The sequence below is a fragment of the Geotrypetes seraphini genome, chromosome 5, assembly GCF_902459505.1.
Source record: "Geotrypetes seraphini chromosome 5, aGeoSer1.1, whole genome shotgun sequence".
In the NCBI taxonomy this organism is placed as follows: domain Eukaryota; kingdom Metazoa; phylum Chordata; class Amphibia; order Gymnophiona; family Dermophiidae; genus Geotrypetes; species Geotrypetes seraphini.
Genome location: NC_047088.1, coordinates 17,100,487 through 17,118,991, shown reverse-complemented (window position 1 = coordinate 17,118,991; position 18,505 = coordinate 17,100,487). Strand labels below are relative to the sequence as shown.

The 18,505-nt window shown below is 44.2% G+C and overlaps 1 protein-coding gene across 1 annotated transcript in view; it reads right to left on the bottom strand.

Moving 5' to 3' along the window:
* PGK1 (phosphoglycerate kinase 1) overlaps positions 1-18,505 on the bottom strand; it is a 56,122-nt gene that overhangs the window by 26,760 nt on the left and 10,857 nt on the right. Inside the window, exons 2-6 of the mRNA XM_033946476.1 lie at positions 14,897-14,947; positions 13,561-13,716; positions 13,333-13,477; positions 3,637-3,740; positions 1,111-1,230 (exon numbers count right to left, since the gene is read on the bottom strand). Coding sequence (XP_033802367.1) covers positions 1,111-1,230; positions 3,637-3,740; positions 13,333-13,477; positions 13,561-13,716; positions 14,897-14,947 — 576 coding nt within the window. The remainder of the gene's footprint in view (positions 1-1,110; positions 1,231-3,636; positions 3,741-13,332; positions 13,478-13,560; positions 13,717-14,896; positions 14,948-18,505) is intronic.

Below are 18,505 nucleotides of genomic sequence, written 5' to 3'. Positions count from 1 at the left end.
GGGACTCCCCAGCCACCTGAAAATAGGCTCTGCACAAAGAAAAAATTAAATCAGGGGAAAACCTCTTTGGTGTCCCATGGGACTCCCTGCCACAGCAGGGGACCCAGCTGAAACCTGCCCCTGTTTTTCCAATACAGGGGGAAGGTCACCTGAGTTTGCAGACAAAATAGAGGGGCCTGTCTGTTAAAATGGCAAAGTTCCTGCCAAAAATAACCTCTCCAGGGCCTGTAGCGGCTAGGAAGCCTGAACTGACCCAGCCGCTAAAGCAGGCAAGCCGGCATCAGCTGTTAACAAAAATCAGCTGAGAGGGAATCCTTCCAGGGGCGGTGGGGGAAGACCGGGCTTCCCCACTGCTCCCTGCCGACTCGCGAAGCACTAAGGCCGGGGAGCTCTGGACGCCTGCAGCCGCTGCCGACGGAGCTACACGATCGTACTGGCCCAAACAGCTGTTTTCAGGCCAGCTGCGAGTGCCTCGCACCTGGACCAAATTATTCACCTCTTCCCGAGAAGTGCTCAATTGCTCCATATGCGATCTAGCTAGAAGAAAAGTGCCAGTTAGTCAAAAAATGCAGTAATTTACAGCATAGTTAAAGGGAAAGCAACCCTTCAGACCGGCACTACCTCAGGATATTTTTTTTTTGTATAGAACAGACTCCACAGGCTCTCAAAGCAATATGCCTTGCTTGATTTAGGGGGCAAGGCTTATTGCTGAGGCCCCTCTAAAAAAATGTGGGGAGGTGGAGGAAATGGGGGGAGGGACCCAGCACGAGACCCGCTGGGTCTGACACCCCCGAGGTTGGAAAGACCCCCAAACAGGGCCCACTCAAGCTCAATCCGGCCAAAACCGGGGACTAGAAACCTCTAAACAAATTCCAACAGCCCTACCAAGGGAGATGGGTACAGCTCACTCAACACCTGCTGGAGACTGAAAGAAGACTGATAAGAATAGGGGAAGGTCTCTCTTATATACTATTCCACAGTTTTGTGTCAGTCTCCACCTGCTGGTCATGATGAGATATATACCCACTTGTAAGATTTAACCTCTACCGGTCTGGAGAGCGCTAAAGAATACAATACTTTGAAATAAGACAAAGTGTAAAGGATGCTTACCCTCCAAGAATGGCCAGGAAGGGTCGCTCTGGGTTCTCCAGAGCCTTAGCAAAGTAATCCAGTTCCTTCTTCATCAGGAAGCCAGCAGCTCTCTGGGGAAGGTGGACACCCACCATAGAACTGAAGGGCACACAAGAACAAAAAAGTTCAGAAATTTGGACAAAATAAAAAAGTTTATTCAAAACTGGGTCACCCTTCCACTAGGTTCCCAGCGAACAGACACAGCAGGAGGGAAAGTTGAGAAATGCACTGGGGGAACTTTAAATTAGTGTTTTATCAGTTACATCCTAAAATCAGAAGCCCTAAATATAAACTGGTTGAATAAACCTGGATGTTTGCACTGTAAATGTTGCCCCCACACTTAGAAGTTATAACTTAAACAGTTGCTTTTATTATGACCTGGCAGCTTCCTCTGCTCCGTAGGCCTTCATTTGCAATATTTGGGTTTCCTCCCCTCATTTTTATGTATTCAAGTTTCTATACCGTTCTCCCAGGGGAGCTCAAAATGGTTTACATGAATTTATTCAGGTATGCAAGCATTTTTCCCTGTCTGTCCTGGTGGGCTCACACTCTATCTAATGTACCTGGGGCAAAGGGGGGATTAAGTGACTTGCCCAGGGTCACAAGGAGCAGCGTGGGTTTGAACCCACAACCTCGGGGTGCTGAGGCTGTAGCTTTAACCACTGCGCCACTCTCTCCACATTTTAATCTTCCCCAACTCAAACCAGCCACTGCAGTGACTATTCTCAACCAGAGGCCACAAAACCAGGGCTCTTTCCATGTCTCTGCAGTTATGGAAATTTACTCCATCCACCCCCCCACAGCAATCAAACCTAAGTCTAGCACACAGAACATATAATCCCGCCGATGAGCCAGTCCTGGTCCTTGTATGCTTAGGTAGACAACATGAAGGCAAGGTAGGCGTCTTTTCAACCAAATGTTCAAGTCTTTATTCAAAATTAGGTAGTCCCAACAAGGATCCTAGTTTCGACCTATGGTGTACGCCTTCCTCAGGGGGTACTTGGCTGGTGGATACTAAGTCCAAAATACGCAAAGAGACTTTCTATCCTCTCAGAACTGAAGGTCTAGGTTTTGAGTACAATGGAGTTCTCACGGAACATGAGCATGAGGACAGGACAGAGCATGAGGAGTTCCGAGAGGATAAATTTTAGACATATGCACTTATTGAGATGGATAGGAGGAACAGCAATATAGTACGCCTTTCTAATGGTTTATGCAGTGATTGGATGGTAAGACTTTACATGTAGGGCTCCCGCACGGTCTCCGCGTCTCTGAGCATAGACTTAAGTGGTGGTGCATACTGATATCTGTTTAAGCCATTTTTCAAGCATATGGTTCAATGTTCTGGGGGGTTTTAAATGATATGTGTTCTTTCCCAGATAGTATAGAGAAGTGATTTTTTCGCAAAGTATCCCGGTATCTTTACAGACTCTAGTGCTAAACCAGGACAGTTCACCACCCAGCCCAATTAAGAAAGATGACAAAAGGTGACACTGAATAGGAGGTAGGAAGCAATTCCCAGTCTAACACTGCTCAATTATCACAGGCACACACGGAGAAGTATTTAATTAGGTACAGATAAATGAGCCCTGGGATTTCTCAGCCAGTAATGAGAGGAGCTGCAGGCTTTGAAGTGTTGGACCAGGTGGTGATGTATGTGAAGGTCCCACCTGGGACATCTGCTCCGATTATGGCTCTCTCTGATGAGGAATTTGGCAGTTAAAATTGAATAATCAAAAATGGACAGAAACCTCAAAAAATGTGAATAACAAACCGAACATACAGGTTTCAAGCACAACTGTGTTTAGATAAACAAGAGGAAAAGACCTCAGAAGCCTGTACCACAAAGAATATGAAATTCCGAACGTGGATAACAGCAGGACAGGTTCTCTATCATAGGTCTCCAAAAACCTCTTGTAGCTGATTAGCAAACTAAATAGGCTAAATATTAACGTGTATTAAGCACTTAATAATAATAATCAGCATAAAGCACACTTATTTCAAAAGAAGATAAGAGCCCGACGGGACCCGTTTCGCCAGAATTTTGGCTTCGTCGGGGGATTTTTTTGAAAAATGCATTCAGTATGAACCGTCTTGCATATCAAAAAATGGCGCCATAAGTGTGCCTGACTTTACTACAGGAAGAGGCGGTCGGAGCAGACCGCGAGTGATTTTCTTCACCTGCCGGTGCTCCAGCTGGCCTCTCCTGCCTCTTGACAGGCATTTGCATTTTTTTTGAAATTTGCGGGGGTTCCTGGAACAGATCCCCCGCGAATTTTGAGGGAGTACTGTACATAGCAAACGCTACCTGTTTGTCACTATTTCATGATGCATGTCTTTATGTAACCTGCTCAGAACTGTGGATGTGGTAGGATATCTTTTTTTTTTCAATTAAATAAATGTAAGCATTTAAGAGAACCTAGTTATCAGTAGCCCACAGTCATGCTGCCTGCTCCAATGGCTCCTTCTCTTGGAAAGCCAGCCCCGGATTACATTTACACGTACCTGTGAGCACGATGGGCTGTTCCAAAGGCATCGTTCACATACACATCTCCTAGTTTGGAAAGGGACGCTCGGAAAGCCTCCACGTGTGCTGCATCAGCCTTGATCTGAAACAGACAAGACAATTTCATCTACAAAAGTGGCACTTCAAACCGCGGGGGGGTCAGAGGCAGCTGACAGCAACCTTGTGGACACCATGCAGCTCTAACAAGACCTCTCTGCAGAAAAGACCAACTGCTATGCCACAGACCGAAGCCTTTCTATGTAAGGCCTCTCTGTTAAGAGCTTTGCTGTGTTAACATACGACTCCTTCCAGGAAGATTCTTCCATTTTGTATTAAAAGAAGTTTGGGGGGGGGGACTTGGAAAGGGCATAAAGCCACACTTTTTTTTTTAATTGTGACTTAGGCGTTTCCTCACGCTTTTACTGGTGAAAGCTATGTTGCTCTGTGGGATGATTTGCTAGGGATTATCAATATTCAATATCAATATAAGAAGGTCCAGAAACCAGCAAATGCTGCCTTGTAGGTTTTCACGCAACAGCCTCCAGTGGGAAGCAGGACAGGACCCAAGTCCTCCACTGAAGTGCTGCTCCAGATATTCCCCACGCCATCATTTTGCCACAGACAGCACAAGGAATGCCTAGGCCAACTCAGCCATGTAAAGGGAATGGCACTTGTATACCGCTTTTTCTGTGTGGTTTACACAATCGAAGCAGTACTTATTTTGTACCTGGGACTATCAAGTGTTAAGTGACTTGACCAGAGTCACAAAGCGGTGCAGTGGGAATCAAACTCACAACTAGAGAATGACATGGTGGCTGTTACCCAGCCCGCCGAAACGGGGGAGAGAAAAGAAGTGGTCGCTGCTGGTACGGGGAGAAGGCCATTCACCGCCCTGTGCAGTGGTGAATGGCCTTGTCTCCGCAGTGAAGGGAGGGACCGCGCGCGCTCATCGATCGCGGTCCCTCCCTTCATACTGATAGCTGCCACCGTCCGATTGCCGTCGCCGCCCAAACATCTCCCTCCCTCCATCCCTTCTGCTCGCTGCTGTCTGATCGCCACTGCCGTCTGAGCATCTCCCTCCCTGCTCCTTTACTTTGCGGCAGGCAATTTCTCTAAAAGCGCTTCCTACCAACAGCAGGAGCGTTGAAATCGCGTGTGGCTGCCATAAAGGTCATCCCTGATGCAACCGGAAATGGCATCAGAGATGACCTTTCCTGCAGCCACACGCGATTTCAACGCTCCTGCTGCTGGTAGGAAGCACTTTTAGAGAAATTGCCTGCCACGAAGTTAAGAAGCAGAGAGGGAGAAAGGTGGGGTGGAGAAGACGCTGAAGGGAACTGGGGAAAGTGGGTTGGAGAAGAACAGACACTGATTTTGATTGAATTATATTGTAAACCACTCTGATCCTTTCTTGGCTGTATATGCGGTATATAAAGATTTTAATAAACATACACAGAGGGAGTCATAGCACATTCCTGGGGTGGAGAACAGTCAAAGAGGGAGGGGACTGGCACCTATGCACTTAGGTTTATAAACTCAGCACATATGCAACAACTCTCACTAGCACAGTTATGCTTGCCAACTTTCTCTGGCACATTTGTTGTACTTTTATAAAATAGACGCAACACTTGCATTTTTGTGTCCTGTGGTAAAGATTACCCAGAGGGTGGTAGAACACTGGAACGCACTTCCGGAGTCTGTCATAGGGGAAAACACCCTCCAGGGATTCAAGACAAAGTTAGACCAGTTCCTGCTGAACCGGAACGTACGCAGGTAGGGCTGGTCTCAGTTAGGGCGCTGGTCTTTGACCAGAGGGCCGCCGCGTGAGCTGCTGGGCAATTCTTATGTTCTTGTAGTGCCGAATCCCCAACAAAATGACATAGAAAGTTGTTTCAAACTAAGCAGCTGGATACGAACCCCCCCCCCCCCCCAAAAAAAAAAAATCAAGTCATCCTAGAAGAAAATTAAAACCAGCATCTGGCACTATAAGACGCCTTTGAATAGCAATTGCTCTCTTAGAGACGCTGTTCAAAAGCAACTGTCCTCCTAAGGACATCTCATAGTAACATACATAGTAGATGACGGCAGATAAAGACCCGAATGGTCCATCCAGTCTGCCCAACCTGATTCAATTTAAATTATTATTTTTTTTTTTTATTTTTTTTCTGCTTAGCTATTTCTGGGCAAGAATCCAAAGCTTTACCCGATACTGTGCTTGGGTTCCAACTGCCGAAATCTCTGTTAAGACTTACTCCAGCCCATCTACACCCTCCCCTGCCCATCCTCCACCAAACGGCCGTACACAGACACAGACCGTGCAAGTCTCGACATCCCTTCTCTTGGACTTTTCCCTCACCTCTTGTTCTTTCCTTCAGTGTCTCTTTCCTCTATAATTTTGTAGTTCTACCCCTCTTTTCCTTTTGTTCAAGTCTGTCCATTTGGTTAATTGCTCCCCCAATTATGTTTATTTTACTAACTTGACTGTTTTTATCGATTGATGTACACCGCCTAGAAGCCTGATTAGGTGGTATAATAAATTTTTAAATAAATCTACTTTTATTAGTTAAGGGGGGGAGAAAATGAGTGTTTTTCAAAATTATTTGCATATTTAAAGTGCGTTTCTTGGTTTGTTTATGTTTAAATTCATTGTATTGCACTATTCATATTTAAAAATTAATAACGATTTACAAAAAAAAAGAAAGAAAGAAACTCGATAAGGCAAAGTTTCTGCTGCGCTCACAGGTCCGTGCTGGTCTAACCAGATCTGGATGCTATGGCGGCAGCAAAGATTCGGATTGGAGCACAATCGGCTGCAAGCCAAGGCAGCAAGAATTAACACCGCTGCCACCGCTCATGCTGTCCTTTACAGCGCTGGCCCTTGGAAGGAGGAAATGAATGCAGGTTTGCTAGTTTACTTCAACATGCAGAAAGAAAAGGTTTGGGGGGGGAAAGAAACATTAGAAATCTAATATGATAGAAATCTTGGATATATCAGAAGAATTGCTTCCACCTTTAACTCAGGTCTATTACCTGCCTACTCGGAAAATTGAAGGACAACATCAAGAACCACAATTACCTATACAGGTCCAACAGGACCTAAATGTTTCATTGATATTAGAACAGTCGGACAAGGAAATTGCGACACCTGCAACTTTACTTCTCACTGTTGCCTTAGCACCGGATAAAAACTGGTTGCTGAGACTTTACTTCAAAAATAAGTCCAAAAGAATTTTTGGGATTTAAAATACAAATATTTCCGGATCTGGCTCGAGATACCCAGAGGCGTCGTGGTGAATTTTTGATTTTGAAGCCGGGAGTTGTCGCTCTTGGAGCCTCCTTCTTCTTAAGACACCCATGTAAATGTGTGATTATATATCAAAAGCAAAAATATGTTTTCTTTGACCCTATACAACTGACAACCTTTCTGTCAGCTGCACACCGGAAATCTGGGATAAATACAACATGCGTGTTCATTGTTTGATTTGGTCACTTCCTTCAGCTAACTGTGTCCCTGTTTTCTTTTTTCGATATACTACTAAGATTTTTTGTTAGGCTCACTGTTTTACATCTCGGATCCATTAATTTGGGTGTCAGGTCAAAAGCGCGCCGGGATAAAGGCGCGCCCAGACAATTGAGCGCAGCGCGCGCCACCGCGCCGCTCTAAATTACAGTTTTTAGGGACTCCGACGGGGGGTTTTGTTGGGGAACCCCCCCAGTTTACTTAATAGACATCGCGCCGCGTTGTGGGGGTGTTGTGGGGGGTTGTAACCCCCCACATTTTACTGAAAACTTAACTTTTCCCCTGTTTTTAGGGAAAAAGTTCAGTTTACAGTAAAATGTGGAGGGTTACAACCCCCCAAACCCCCCATAACGCCGGCGCGATGTCTATTAAGTAAACTGGGGGGGTTCCCCAACAAAACCCCCCCGTCGGAGCCCCTAAAAACTGTAATTTAGAGCGATGCGGCGGTGCGCGCTGCGCTCAATTGTCCGGGTGTGCCTTTGTCTTTCGCGCCGTTGTCTATGAACCATTAATTTGAGGACTTGAGGAGGAGATTATGATTATTTTTGCTATGATTATAATTATTGCTTTGCTTGGAATGTGTTTTTTGTTGGGTTTTGTTTTTTTCTTTCTTTAATGCTTCTCCTTTCTGTACAAGTGTATACTTGATTGTTTATTTGAAAATTAATAAATAAATATATAAGAAAAAAAAAAAAAAAAAAAATGAAATCTAATCCCAGCATTGCAGGTTGATGATTAGTATTATTATTATTATTATTATTATTAGGTTCTTATATCCCGCCATACCCAAAGAGTTCTAGGCGGTTTACATTCGTTACATTAGGATCCGGTCTGAACCCGGATTTACAAAAAAAATTTTTTTCGGAATTGCAGGTAGCGCGGAAGGAGGCACAGGTTTATCGTAGTTGGGTTAGAGGATAAAATGGAGGGAGTGGGAAACCAGAAGAGGGGGGGGGGAGAGGGAGGTGGGGGTGGGGGGGGGGTTGGAGTGTATGCGGGGAGTAAGGACTAAGAGTCTTGTTCGCGGAAGAGGTGTGTTTTGAGAAGTTTTCTGAAGTCTAGGTAGGTCGGGGCCTCTAGCATCATTTGGGCTAGCCAAGGGTTCAGCTTGGCCGCCTGGAAGGCGAAGGTTTTGTCGATGAATCTTTTGAGCTGGCATGATTTTATGGACCTTACACCGAGTCTGTATCTTTACAAGCGCCCTGGTAGACTCAGCTTTTCGCGTGGGCTAATGAGAGACGATATTACAGTATAACTAAGATCAGAGGCACACAAGCACTGCAGGTCCATTACAGTAAGCAGATGGCATTCTTGAATGCACCGAGTACAGCACGGACAGATAAAATGGTTCCAGGTTTCTGCAAGCCCTAACAGGGAGCTCCAAAACTTTAGGTCCTTCTTCGCCAGCGAAATGCTAGGGAATCTTATCTCAGCAAAAAGCTATACGGATCGGGATGGTGCAGATGAGTTTGAAAAGGGGGGGACTTTTCTTGAAGCAGCCCAACGGCGAAACATGTCGATATGACAGGTCCCTTCCCGATAGGATAAGAAAAACAGACAAACGGAAATATTTAAGATAAGTTTTAAAAGATTAAGTTATTGATATTAGCATATACCACATTAAAGGTTTGGAAAAAATAAAAAAACATGGAAAAATAAGTATATAGAGGGGCTAGTGAAGAAGCCATAGCCATAAAGAAATATTTGGCAGCCATGAAGACCAAATGGCATGTCTGAAGCCCTGAAAAACTTAGAAAAATTAAGAAAAGAAGATATAGGACATTGAATGGTGTATATTACAGGGAATCTTATCTGGCATCATCTCCTTTCCAACCTTCCAGTGGACATGCAATACGCTCTGGCACACTGCCATGCTCCTTTTAGAAACTAAAGTGATCACAGCCAGGAGATTCCAGACGCAAAGATGTTAATGCTGATGGTACAGCGAAAGCAAGGGCTGCTCATGCCACACTTTCACCTTTCAAAGCAGGCAGCTAAAAAACCACAAGACCATCTATCACTTTCCTACTGCTAACTGTTCGCTCCTATGCTGCCCAGAGTGATGTGACCCAGGTTCAGGGTGTCTCGTGTCTTTCTTGTAAAGGTCACTTGACTTCATGTCAGCGTTCGGCCCTGCTCGTCTGAAAAGTGGCCTGAAGGCTGGAGATTAGGTGGGGTCAGCAGTGCTAAGAAAAGCACTCCCCTGACCTTCAAGAAAATGTCAGAGATAGAAAGAGGGAGGGAGGGAGGCCAGATTCCCACTTCATGCTGACCTAAAATTAAAATGAACCTAGTTCACATCAAACCCCTTCCTTTCTGAGGACAGTAGCCTTCAAACTGAGAAAAATAACACGCCACAGAACACGATTTAGCCTAAATCAGACCCATCAAGATACTCAGGCTACGTAGAGAAAACGATCAGTCTTTATAAAATGAATGGACTTCAAATTAGCTAAGGCGTATACGGTTCAAATCTGCCTTTAGCTACTATGTCATTAGTCCATAACTGCGCAGAAGTGCTTTAACCCTTTCAGGACCAAGGGACATATTTGTCCCATAACTTTAAAATCCTATAAATTTTGATTGGGATAGTCTACAGTTCTAAATTTGATATGTACGGATTCCATATGATACTGCCTTTATGTAAACAAACTGGTTCCGACATTCATTCATTAGCGTCGTTGCCAGATTGACGAGAAGATTCACTTGCCACACTGTCCATAAGCCAGAAGTGTGATTTTTTAAATAATAATAATGATATTTCACAAAAAAAAAATCAATTTTTTGGCATCTGCAAGCCCTTTTTACCATAAAAATGTCGTCAAAACCACAAAAATTGGCCTACGATCCTTATGGTCCTGAAAGGGTTAAAGTGTTCAATGTCTTTTGAACATCAAAACAACTCTTCAGCTTATCAAACAACGCTCAATTAAACCTTTTTTTCCTAAGAATTTCATCCGATGAAATGTACGGACGCTGAATGAAGAGTTCTTTGCTTCCTAGTGCAGAAATCTAAAACATGATCACGTCAAAGCTGAGGCTCTGCTTTAAAAAACACACAGTGATTCTTGAAGTAAATTAGAGTAAGAATTTCAATTCCCTCAAAAAAATATTTGACTGAAGGAGGCCACTGAGCACTTTAAGTGCCGCTGAATTGTATACGCTTTGATTAATTTAAGGTCCATTCTATTTACAAAGCCCGTTTGATCAAGTGTTACAGGGAAACACTTTTAAAACCAAAAGGAGGAAATAAGTTTTCACTCAAGAGAATAGTTAAGCTCTGGAACGCGTTGCCAGAGGATGTGGTAAGAGCGGATAGCGTAGCTGGTTTTAAGAAAGGTTTGGACAAGTTCCTGGAGGAAAAGTCCATAGTCTGTTATTGAGAAAGACATGGGGGAAGCCACTGCTTGCCCTGGATCGGTAGCATGGAATGTTGCTACTCTTTGGGGTTCCGGAATCTTTTGTTACTCTTTGGGATTCCGGAATCTTGCTATTCATTAGGATTCTGAATGGAATGTTGCTACTCTGGGGATTCCGCATGGAATGTTGCTACTCTTTGGGGTTCCGGAATCTTTTGTTACTCTTTGGGATTCCGGAATCTTGATATTCTTTAGGATTCTGAATGGAATGTTGCTACTCTTTGGGGTTCCGGAATCTTTTGTAACTCTTTGGGATTCCGGAATCTTGATATTCTTTAGGATTCTAAATGGAATGTTGCTACTCTGGGGATTCCGCATGGAATGTTGCTACTCTTTGGGGTTCCGGAATCTTTTGTAACTCTTTGGGATTCCGGAATCTTGCTATTCTTTAGGATTCTGAATGGAATGTTGCTACTCTTTGGGGTTCCGGAATCTTTTGTTACTCTTTGGGATTCCGGAATCTTGCTATTCTTTAGGATTCTGAATGGAATGTTGCTACTCTTTGGGGTTCCGGAATCTTTTGTAACTCTTTGGGATTCCGAAATCTTGATATTCTTTAGGATTCTAAATGGAATGTTGCTACTCTGGGGATTCCGCATGGAATGTTGCTACTCTTTGGGGTTCCGGAATCTTTTGTAACTCTTTGGGATTCTGGAATCTTGCTATTCTTTAGGATTCTGAATGGAATGTTGCTACTCTTTGGGGTTCTGGAATCTTTTGTAACTCTTTGGGATTCCGGAATCTTGATATTCTTTAGGATTCTAAATGGAATGTTGCTACTCTGGGGATTCCGCATGGAATGTTGCTACTCTTTGGGGTTCCGGAATCTTTTGTAACTCTTTGGGATTCCGGAATCTTGCTATTCTTTAGGATTCTGAATGGAATGTTGCTACTCTTTGGGGTTCCAGAATCTTTTGTTACTCTTTGGGATTCCGGAATCTTGCTATTCTTTAGGATTCTGAATGGAATGTTGCTACTCTTTGGGGTTCCGGAATCTTTTGTTACTCTTTGGGATTCCGGAATCTTGCTATTCTTTAGGATTCTGAATGGAATGTTGCTACTCTTTGGGGTTCCGGAATCTTTTGTAACTCTTTGGGATTCCGGAATCTTGCTATTCTTTAGGATTCTGAATGGAATGTTGCTACTCTTTGGGGTTCCGGAATCTTTTGTTACTCTTTGGGATTCCGGAATCTTGCTATTCTTTAGGATTCTGAATGGAATGTTGCTACTCTTTGGGGTTCCGGAATCTTTTGTAACTCTTTGGGATTCCGAAATCTTGATATTCTTTAGGATTCTAAATGGAATGTTGCTACTCTGGGGATTCCGCATGGAATGTTGCTACTCTTTGGGGTTCCGGAATCTTTTGTAACTCTTTGGGATTCTGGAATCTTGCTATTCTTTAGGATTCTGAATGGAATGTTGCTACTCTTTGGGGTTCTGGAATCTTTTGTAACTCTTTGGGATTCCGGAATCTTGATATTCTTTAGGATTCTAAATGGAATGTTGCTACTCTGGGGATTCCGCATGGAATGTTGCTACTCTTTGGGGTTCCGGAATCTTTTGTAACTCTTTGGGATTCCGGAATCTTGCTATTCTTTAGGATTCTGAATGGAATGTTGCTACTCTTTGGGGTTCCAGAATCTTTTGTTACTCTTTGGGATTCCGGAATCTTGCTATTCTTTAGGATTCTGAATGGAATGTTGCTACTCTTTGGGGTTCCGGAATCTTTTGTTACTCTTTGGGATTCCGGAATCTTGCTATTCTTTAGGATTCTGAATGGAATGTTGCTACTCTTTGGGGTTCCGGAATCTTTTGTAACTCTTTGGGATTCCGAAATCTTGATATTCTTTAGGATTCTAAATGGAATGTTGCTACTCTGGGGATTCCGCATGGAATGTTGCTACTCTTTGGGGTTCCGGAATCTTTTGTAACTCTTTGGGATTCTGGAATCTTGCTATTCTTTAGGATTCTGAATGGAATGTTGCTACTCTTTGGGGTTCTGGAATCTTTTGTAACTCTTTGGGATTCCGGAATCTTGATATTCTTTAGGATTCTAAATGGAATGTTGCTACTCTGGGGATTCCGCATGGAATGTTGCTACTCTTTGGGGTTCCGGAATCTTTTGTAACTCTTTGGGATTCCGGAATCTTGCTATTCTTTAGGATTCTGAATGGAATGTTGCTACTCTTTGGGGTTCCAGAATCTTTTGTTACTCTTTGGGATTCCGGAATCTTGCTATTCTTTAGGATTCTGAATGGAATGTTGCTACTCTTTGGGGTTCCGGAATCTTTTGTTACTCTTTGGGATTCCGGAATCTTGATATTCTTTAGGATTCTGAATGGAATGTTGCTACTCTTTGGGGTTCCGGAATCTTTTGTTACTCTTTGGGGTTCCGGAATCTTGATATTATTTAGGATTCTGAATGGAATGTTGCTACTCCTTGGGTTTTGGCCAGGTACTAGTGACCTGAATTGGCCACCGTGAGAATGGGTTACTGGGCTTGATGGACCATTGGTCTGACCCAGTAAAACTATTCTTATGTTAACCATTTAGCCTGGATATTATGAGTCACTATATCCTTAGCAAAAAAAAAAAAAAGGGAAAAGACAGCTGAAAATTCAGTTGCCACGTGCTTAGCACAATCATGACCCCAAGTAGCCTATACAGAACCAATGAATGCTGCAGAATTAAAACAAATAAAAAAAAAGTTAAAACAGAGATCCCCCTGCTGCTAACATATAAGCATGAAGCCTTACCTTGTTCCCAGATGCATCTTTTCCCTTCCCCTCCTCCTCCACGTGGAAACGCAGGTTTTCCAGAAGAATGACGGCACCGGGAGCAGGATCCGCACACGTCTTCTCTACCTCTGGCCCCACACAGTCTTTCAGGAAAATGATTTCCCTGAGGGGGGTGAAGAATTGGTTTAACGACCTGAAATCAGCTACAAAGCACTCGGCCCATAACCCACCACACGACCCACTCACCTTTTCAAAAGCGTCTTCAGTTCAGCTGCCACTGGAGCTAGGGAGTATTTGTCAGGCATCGGCACCCCATCGGGTCGGCCCAGGTGACTCATCAGAACCACAGACTTGGCACCATGGTCCAAACAGTACTGAATGCTCGGAAGAGCTGCCTTGATTCTGTCAGATCCAGCGGAAAATATACAGTCAAGATTTTTTTTTTTTTTAAACCCATTTTTATCTGTAACACCTGGTGAGGGGAACAATAAGAATTTGGGTCCACCTTGTTGTGGAGCCTGATGGGATTTCTGTGGCGTTCTTGTTTGCCTGTTGTGCTCAATTTCTTCAATAAAAGAGAACCAACTTAAAACCCATTTTTAAAGACCCTGAGGCCCGGATTCTACAAGCGGCGCCTTAAATGAGGGGCCTAACTTAAGTTGAAAACGCCATTTAAAACTGATTGAAAACGTTTTTTGGTTTGTTTTTTTTAATGTGGCACCTACCAGCACCTAAAAAAAAAAAAAAGGCACCGGAATCGCACCTACGGAGGTGTTTTACAACACCTAACACCACTGTAGGCATGGCTAATGCTGGAAGTGGCGTTAGGCGTCGTAAAACGCCCCCGTAGGTGCAATTCACGTCAAACATAGGCTGGAAACGTAGGACTTGAAAACCCTGGTCTACATCTTTTTGTACATCGCTTAGATTTAAGCAATTGACAAATTTTTTTAAAATAAACCAACTGCTTTGCTAAGCATGCTACGGCACAGTGAACAATTCCTCTAACACTCGGGATTAGGGGCTGTCCTCTATCACGAGCATGAACTGGTTCCAGACCAGCTGAGTTTTCAAGATGGCCAGCACCAGTATGGAAATCCTTTTTTTGATCGATACGGTACCCTCCTCTCCACAGCATCAGGAGCAGTTAGGCCAGGGTTTGTGAAGAAATCGCCCACCCCACAGCACCATCCTGCCACTGGATTTTCAAAGGGAAACCCTGCAGCGAGTTCCCCTTATGAAAAGTGACTAGCAAGCCAGCATGTGCTTTGTACACTAGAGCCTGTAGGGAGGGCAGTGTTTAGTTAAATGTGCAGACTGGGTCCGAATAAAGGACTTTAAATGAACTCTCAATACCCTGGAGGACCTTCTAACTCAGACCTGGCACCCTTGGAGGACATTTTTATTGTATCCATAACTGGAAAAGGCACAATCTCTTCCCATTGCTGTGTTATTGACTCAAAGATGCTCCACAGTTTATCACACTGCTTTCCTGTACATGAGAAAATGCCCTGTAAAAATTCCAAATGTATTAGCCTGTCATGGCTTGCCTACATGAAACCTTTTAAGGAGTGGTGCTCACCTTTGGTTGTTTGTGATCTGGTTATTTTTCATTGGAACATTAAAGTCGACCCTGAAAAATAATAAAAATGGAAAATGTGATTAAGCTGCAGAATCTCTAGCTGTTTCCAATTGACAGCAAAGCATCTGGTGATCAGAAATGCTGGTGACAATTTAACGATTACAGTTTAGAACTGAAGAACTTGGACTGTTTTCTAAAGCTCAGTTGTACAACCTTTCATGAGGTACCAAAGACTTCAAACATTAAAACACAAAGGGCCGGATTCTATAAACGGCGCCGGTTATCAGTGGCCACCGAAAAACAACAGCTGCCAATCGTGCATTATGCAACGGCGCATATGTAGAATTGCGACAAAGTGGAAGTTAGGCGCTGGAAACATAGGCCAGGATTTTAAAGGTCTACATTTCCAGCGCCTACCTTAAACGAGAATCACACCTATGGAGATGCCTTATGACCCCCTAAGGTGCAGTGGTTAAAGCTACAGCCTCAGCACCCTGGGGTTGTGGGTTCAAACCCACGCTGCTCCTTGTGACCCTGGGCAAGTCACTTAATCCTCCCCCCCCATTGCCCCAGGTACATTAGACAGATTGTGACTCACTGGGACAGACAGGGAAAAATGCTTAAGTACCTGAATAAATTCATATAAACTATTTTGAACTCACCTGGGAGAACAGTATAGAAAATTAAATAAAGTGTGAAAAGTTGTCTCTGGTAACCAGAGCTGAGATTGTGATGTCATAATGCCTCATTCCACCAATGCCTAAGAGCCAACCTCATCAGTGATGTCACAATGGCTCGATTGTACTATACTTGGCTCACTTTGAATACATTTTGATTTCTAGAGTGCTGCAGTAGTTAAAGCTACAGCCTCAGCACCCCGAGGTTGGTTGTGGGTTCAAACTCACACTGTTCCTTGTGACCCTAGGCCCCCCCCCCAGGTACGTTACAGGGATTGCGAATCTGGGAGAACAGGATATAAAATTAAATAAATATGATGTGGAGCCAAGAAACTTACAAGTTATTCTACACTAGAGAATGACGCGGGGACAAATTTTTCCCTGTCCCTGTGGGAACTCATTTTCCTGTCCCGTCCCAGCGAGTTCCACCAATGCCTAAGCTCTGTCCTCATCTGCATAAGCCTCAAACACTTTAAAATCATAAGTAGCAACATTCGAGAGCTCAGATTGTGACGTCATAATGCCTCATTCCACCAATGCTTCATATTGTGATGTCATAATGCCTCATTCCACCAATGCCTAAGAGCCAACTTCATTGGTGATGTCACAATGGCTTGGTTTCCCTATACCTCTGACCATTTACTAGATTCACTTGTGTGGAATAGAGAATGACATGGGGACAAATTTTTCCCCATCCCCACAGGAACTCAATTTCCCCGCCCTGTCCCTGCGGGTTTTGTCGCTGTCCTTGTCCCATTCCTGTAAGCTCTGCCTTAACTGCACAAGCCTCGAACACTTATGATTTTAAAGTGTTTGAGGCTTGTGCAGATGAGGACGGAGCTTAGGCATTGGTGGAATGAGGCATTCCTTTACTTCTCTCCCTCCCACCACCCTCTGCACCAGTCACAAACATGGACTTCTCTGTAAACTTTTCCATCTTAACACCAGTTTAGAACAGCTTCCAGTTGCATTTCATGACCGATTATAGCAATCTAAATCTGCAGAGACACCAGCAGCCCTCCCTGTAGAAGAACACCATCTTCCCTGTATAAAAGGACCAAGGGAGGATAGAGGACAGGTTCGCCCTGGGGTGCTGACAAAAGAGGCCCCACACTGCAAACTGAGCTGCCAAGGAAATTAATGTCAAGTATTCTGGCTCATGCACTGTACAAAAGAAAAAAACTCAACCCCACGCAGAGCAGAGCAGAACAAAAAACAAGAGTAGAAGGGATTGTGCACATCAACCTCTAGAACAGGGGTCTCAAAGTCCCTCCTCGAGGGCCGCAATCCAGTCGGGTTTTCAGGACTTCCCCAATGAATATGCATTGAAAGCAGTGCATGCACATAGATCTCATGCATATTCATTGGGGAAATCCTGAAAACCCGACTGGATTGCGGCCCTCGAGGAGGGACTTTGAGACCCCTGCTTTAGAACAATTATAATTTATTGAAAATGATCATAAAAACATATCACATATAAAAAAACACCAAGCCTTATATAGAGTTCGTTTGCTTATATCTTTGGACCCAACACGGTCCGTGTTTCGGCTTCCTCTAAAAAGCCTACCTCACGGGTATTCTTGTGATCCAATAGATGGCGCCGATATAATGTACACTTCTCTTTCTGTGTTCGCCGTTTCGGCAATTGCGGTTTCGATTATTCGCGGTAGAACCAGTATGAGGCAGACTTCTATGGTCTCTGCCCCAAAATCGGCAGGGAGAGAGAAAAATTAAGTAGAGTACACCAGCGTTTAATGATGATGAAGGGGAACCTGTGCAGAATGCCAGATTGAAGTCTGGCTAACTTGTTGGATAGAGTGGATGGACTCTGCTGACAGTTACTATGTCACTCTGAAGGAAGCCTCTTGTGAGAGCACGCTGTATACTTTGGATGAAAGTCAGGAGAGGGGAGATATGATAAGAGACGTTTAAATACCTATGTAATGTAAAGTGCGCACGAGTCATAAGAACATAAAAATTGCCGTTGCTGGGTCAGACCTGTGGTCCATCATGCCCAGCAGTTCGTTCATGCGGCGGCTCTTAGGTCAAAGACCAGTGCCCTATTTGAGTCTAGCCTTACCTGCGTACGTTCTGGTTCAGCAGGAACTTGTCTAATTTTGTCTTGAATCCCTGGAGGGTGTTTTCCCTATGACAGATTCTGGAAGAGATTTCCAGTTTTCTACCACTCTCTGGGTGAAGAAGAACTTCCTTACATTTGTACGGAATCTATCCCCTTTTAACCCTTTCAGGACCAAGGGACCTATTTGTCCCATAACTTTAAAATCCTATAAATTTTGATTGGGATAGTCTACAGTTCTAAATTTGATATGTACGGATTCAGCAATGTTACTTACCGTAACAGTTGTTATCCAGGGACAGCAGGCAGCTATTCTCACTAGTGGGTGATGTCATCCGACAGAGCCCCGATACGGACATCTTGCAAGCATGTCTTGCTTGAAGAAACTCAGAAGTTTCGAGATGCCCGCACCGCGCATGCGCCAGTGCCTTCCCGCCCGATGTACCGGGCGCGTCTCCTCAGTTCAGGTAGCTAGCCTGAGAAGCCAACCCAGGGGAGGTGGGTGGGACGTGAGAATAGCTGCCTGCTGTCCCTGGATAACAACTGTTACGGTAAGTAACATTGCTTTATCCCAGGACAAGCAGGCAGGTATTCTCACTAGTGGGTGACCTCCAAGCTAACCCCAATGGGATGGTGGGAGAGTTGGCAACTTAAGAGAACAAATTTTGTAACACTGTTTGGCCAAACTGTCCATCCCGTCTGGAGAAAGTATCCAGACAATAATGAGAGGTGAATGTATGAACCGAGGACCAAGTGGCAGCCTTACAAATCTCCTCAATCGGTGTCGATCTGAGGAAGGCTACAGAGGCTGCCATTGCTCTGACCTTATGGGCTGTGACCTTACAGGGAAGGGAT